At 59.1% G+C, this 4,120-nt stretch overlaps 3 protein-coding genes across 3 annotated transcripts in view; 1 reads left to right on the top strand and 2 right to left on the bottom strand.

Annotated features, from left to right (window-relative positions):
• Positions 1-579: 579 nt before the first annotated feature.
• On the top strand, positions 580-1,073 carry ACA1_230320 (CUGbinding protein LYLQ isoform, putative; the record flags this gene model as incomplete). The annotated part of the gene is made up of 3 exons (XM_004346552.1): positions 580-634; positions 718-861; positions 952-1,073. 3 exons carry the CDS (start codon positions 580-582, stop codon positions 1,071-1,073), a joined length of 321 nt encoding a protein of 106 aa, XP_004346602.1.
• Positions 1,074-1,192: 119 nt separating this feature from the next.
• Positions 1,193-2,825, bottom strand: ACA1_230310 (uncharacterized protein; the record flags this gene model as incomplete). The annotated part of the gene is made up of 6 exons (XM_004346551.1): positions 1,193-1,594; positions 1,738-1,852; positions 1,954-2,045; positions 2,143-2,284; positions 2,382-2,652; positions 2,735-2,825. The coding sequence occupies 6 exons, from the start codon at positions 2,823-2,825 to the stop codon at positions 1,193-1,195; spliced, it is 1,113 nt and encodes a 370-aa protein (XP_004346601.1).
• A 1,097-nt stretch (positions 2,826-3,922) lies between these two features.
• The window catches only part of ACA1_230300 (uncharacterized protein), a gene marked incomplete at both ends in the record, with an annotated part of 1,519 nt that continues 1,321 nt past the window's right edge, over positions 3,923-4,120 (bottom strand). Inside the window, one exon of the mRNA XM_004346550.1 lies at positions 3,923-4,056. Within this exon, the coding sequence (XP_004346600.1) occupies positions 3,923-4,056 (134 nt within the window). The remainder of the gene's footprint in view (positions 4,057-4,120) is intronic.

Raw genomic sequence — 4,120 nt, 5'->3', positions numbered from 1 at the left:
ATATCCGTGTCCGTACTTCATCAACGTACATCACACATGTACACTGTGTTCCATCACTGTTCCCTCTCCACCTGTTCTGTTTCGTCTAGCTTGGAGGTACCGTCTTGTCGCGTTCTCGCCTCCTTTCTCGTAATAGCGAGTAGAGCCCCAACCAAGCACTGTGACACGACCTGACGCTCTCCATTCCCCATAGCTCCGTCCAGGGTGCCTCCTGGTGTGGACGTGAACACCTACATCGGCCAGCTTCAAGCTCAGATCGTGGCGCTGCAAAACGCCCTCAGTACGCGTTCAGCCTCGCCCGCAGAAAGCAGCAGCGTTGGTTCAAGCATTAACCCTTCTCCCTTTTTTTGCACACTAGCTTCGGCGGGTGTGCCCATCCCGTGGACTGGCTCATATCCGCTGCAGCCGCAGCCGCAGTCGCCGCAGCTACCCCAACCTCCCCAGCCTCTATACCACCAGCCGCCTCCGTCTCCGATGTCGGCCATGCCTCCGCCATCGCCGCTACAATACGGCATCCCTCGACCGATGACCCCGCTATCGATGTCCCCACTACCGATGTCACCACTGGCCCCACCGCCGATGTCTCCGCAGGCCGTGATGGGCGCTGCACAACCGCCCGCCGCGCAAGGCGAAGGTCAGTAGCTCTCGCCTTCACTCTTATGTCCTGCTAGTGAATCGTAAGCTTTAAGGCTCACTCCCTCGCTGTGCTCGCTCCAGGCCCGCCCGGAGCGAACTTGTTCATCTACCACCTGCCGCCGCACTTTGGAGACTCGGACCTCTACTCTCACTTCGCGCCTTATGGGCAGCTGGTGAGCGCGAAGGTGTTTATCGACAAGGCCACAGGCCAAAGCAAATGCTTTGGTACGTCTTGCTTGCTTGACGCGCAGCCGACTGCAACAACGATTCGCTTGGCTTACCCCCACTGCTTCCACCCGCACGACGTGCTGTCAGGCTTTGTGAGCTACTCCATGCCCGCAGCCGCAGAAATGGCCATTCAGCAGATGAACGGCTTCCAGGTGGCCGGCAAGCGTCTACGAGTGCAACACAAGCGATCTCGCGCCCAGCCCTACTGATACCCCCCTCTCCTCCCCCGCGCTCGTTCCCGTCACGGTATGCGTGTGCGTGCGTTGAGTGTAAATGGACTCTCAGATTTCAATGCTTGGCACGCGAGCGCTTCACTCGGCTGGTCTATCTATGGTACTGTGTGCCAGCGTTGTCGGCTGGGCTTCTCGTGAGTACGACGGCTCGTCGAGCCCCATGCTCGGCGAGAGCAGCGCTGCCAGTAGGGCTTCGTCGTCCAGGCCCGAGACCGGTTCCGCTTCCACCGCGGCACCGCCGCCGTCACCCCGTTGCTTGAGGAAGCATGGCACATGCCCTTCGCGATGATGAGGAGGAGGATGGTGAAGAGGATGAGGATGGTGATGGTGAGGATGATGATGAGGATGATGATGAGGATGATGGTGATGAGGATGATGATGAGGATGATGGCGATGAGGAGGATGGTGGTGAGGATGATGAGGATGGTGATGGTGATGGTGATGGCCATCTTCGAAGAATGACCGGAAGTCTGGAGGCAGCTCGTCCCAGCTTGCCGCTGCCGTCGAGTCAACGCAGATCACGCTCCACATCAACTGTTGTGCGTGTCGTGCGTGTGCGTGTCGTGCGTGTCGTGCGTGTGCGTGTGCGTGCGTGTGGTCAGGAAAGAACACGTGCGCTAGGTGCGGAAGGCTGCGGTACCCGGCCTTCGGCGGAGAAAAACGACTGATGCTTGACCTCGGCCCTGATCAAGCGTCCGTCCTTGGTGCGCATCCGCGGCGAAATAGGGACGACGTCGCCCACATCACCAAACGTTCTGTTCCAGTGCGCTGACCACCATCAGTCTTTTGCTTCTTCTTCGTCATCATCATCATCACCCCTATCATCATCGAGAGTCGCAGGTGGGTGGATGCGGACCTGGCCATCATCCGAGTCATGAACTGATGCTGGACTTCTGGATCTGGATCCGGCAGCATGAAGTGCGCAATGGAAGAACCTTGCAGCTCGTGCTGCAGCATGTCCACAGAAAAGTGAGAAACAAGCAAGCCTCTCGCGTGTGTACTGTGTGTGTCGTGAGCGTGTGCATGTGTGTGCTGTGGTGCGTACAGCCTGGTACTGAAGCATATCGCAAAAGGCCTGATTGAAGAGCGCCAACACGGGCTTCCTGCGCGGTGGGTGCCACAGATCGCGCGGCTTGCCCCCTTTTTTGGGCGGTTTCTCGATTGGGCATATAGCCCCCATGGGCTTGCTACACACGACACACAACACACCATCAGCGATCACAGCACTCAGTATCCTACAACGAGGCCTACAAAGAGCGAGGCAGAGGCCATGATGGTGCGTACCTCACATCGTCGATGGCGAACGGAACGTTGCGCTGGTGGAGGCGGAAATCGGCCAAGAAGGGGAAGAGGCTCGCCAGTCGCGACCCATCGAACGACGTGAAGGTGGTGAGGGCCGAGCGCGGAGACGTCGACGAAGAAGACGAACTGGAGCTCGACCAAGAGAACGACGACGACGACGAGGTAAGGGGTCTGGATCGTGACAGGGAGCACTTCTGCAGTGCGTGGCCGATGGTCATCGCCAGCGGCAGCGTCTCCAGCGCGTGGCGCATGTCTGCCCACGTGAAGAGATTTAGAGACCAACCGACACATGAGGTACTCCACCAAGGTGCGTCGACGAGGGTGGAGGTGCGGACCGTTTTGGGCGTAGGACATGGAGGCCTGCGCGGCGGAGAGCTGTAGCACGTCGTGCTTCATGGCGCCGACGCTCCTCTGCATGTCCTGCATGTCGCGCATCAGCACCGAGATCAGGCTCTGCACCACCGTGGTGGTGGCCGGCCCAGCGCTCCCCGTTCTTGCTCGCTTGTTCTTCTGTTGCGACTGTTCGTCGCGGGCCTCAGCCGACGAGGTCTCCACCGGTGTGTTGGTCGTTCGTCATCGTCATCGTCATCGTCGAAGTCGTCGAGGCCGTGGAGGCGTAGCCGGGATCCCATGCACAGCCGACGATGGGCCACTGGAGAGGTTGGTGTTGCTGGTGGGTGGTGGCTGCTGCCAGCATCTGCTGGGTTAGAAGCGACGGTGCGGGGCGCAACTCCGAACTTCTGGTAACCACCGCCTGAGAAACTGCGGGATTGGTTGCCCGCAGCCAACAACAGAGATCTGGCGCGTGAGCGAACTGGTGTGGTCTTGGGCGAAGAAAGGTGGGGAAAGGGAGAGGGGGGGGGGCACGCACGGGCTGCAGATGGAGGTGGTGGCGATGGTCGCAGCGGGGTGGGTGCTCTGTTGTTGGCCTTCTTCTTCGTCTTCGACGTAGGTTGTCGGCTGCTACGCTTGCGAGGTTGTGTGCTGGATGGAGCGCGTGTGAGGGGTTGAGGGGTTGGTGACAACAAACAAACTTGGAAAATGCTGGGAGTTGACATACATTGTGCCTGGGCCTACGTCTTGGCTCTTGGCCTGCCTTTGGCTGCCGTCCATCCTGCTTCCTTGTGCTGCTCGCTTCTGCCAAAAAAACAAACTAAAATAAAAGTAAAAAAATAAAAAATGGGGAGGTTTTCTACACGATTTCTCTTGGGTTTTCTTTTTGGCTCCGGTAATTTTCGAGCCACGCCGTATTGGCGTTAACGGCAGCCAGGTTGTGTTGTCGTCTGCGAACGTTCGTTGCGGGTGGTTGTTCGCTGTTCTCTCTATCTGCACTACCCACCCCCAGCACTGCCCACCGCCTCTCCACATCAGCCCGAGCCCCAAGCGCTGTAGAACTTGGAATGGCATTTCTAAAGAAATCGGGTCGACTTGGAGGCTCCAAATCCAAGGTCTCGTCGCCAACGACCGATTCGGACCTGGCAGCGGACTGGATGGCCCAGGGCTCTTCCTCCTCTTCTTCATCATCACAGACTGCGCAAGATGCCGCGGCGACCAGGAAGCGACGCGAGGAGGCCGAAGCCGAGGCCGAGGCCGACCGTCGCCGTCTGCTCAACGTCAACCGCTACGCGGCTGGAGGCGGTGGCGGCGGGGCAGCCGCCTTCACCAAGATTAGGAAGCAGGAGCAGTCGCGCGTGGAGAAGATGCAGAACCAGACCTTCACG

The sequence above is a fragment of the Acanthamoeba castellanii genome, assembly GCF_000313135.1.
Source record: "Acanthamoeba castellanii str. Neff unplaced genomic scaffold scf7180000084761, whole genome shotgun sequence".
Taxonomy (NCBI): Eukaryota; Discosea; order Longamoebia; family Acanthamoebidae; genus Acanthamoeba; species Acanthamoeba castellanii.
Note: the sequence above shows the minus strand (reverse complement) of the source record. Positions and strands in the feature narration are given on the sequence as shown.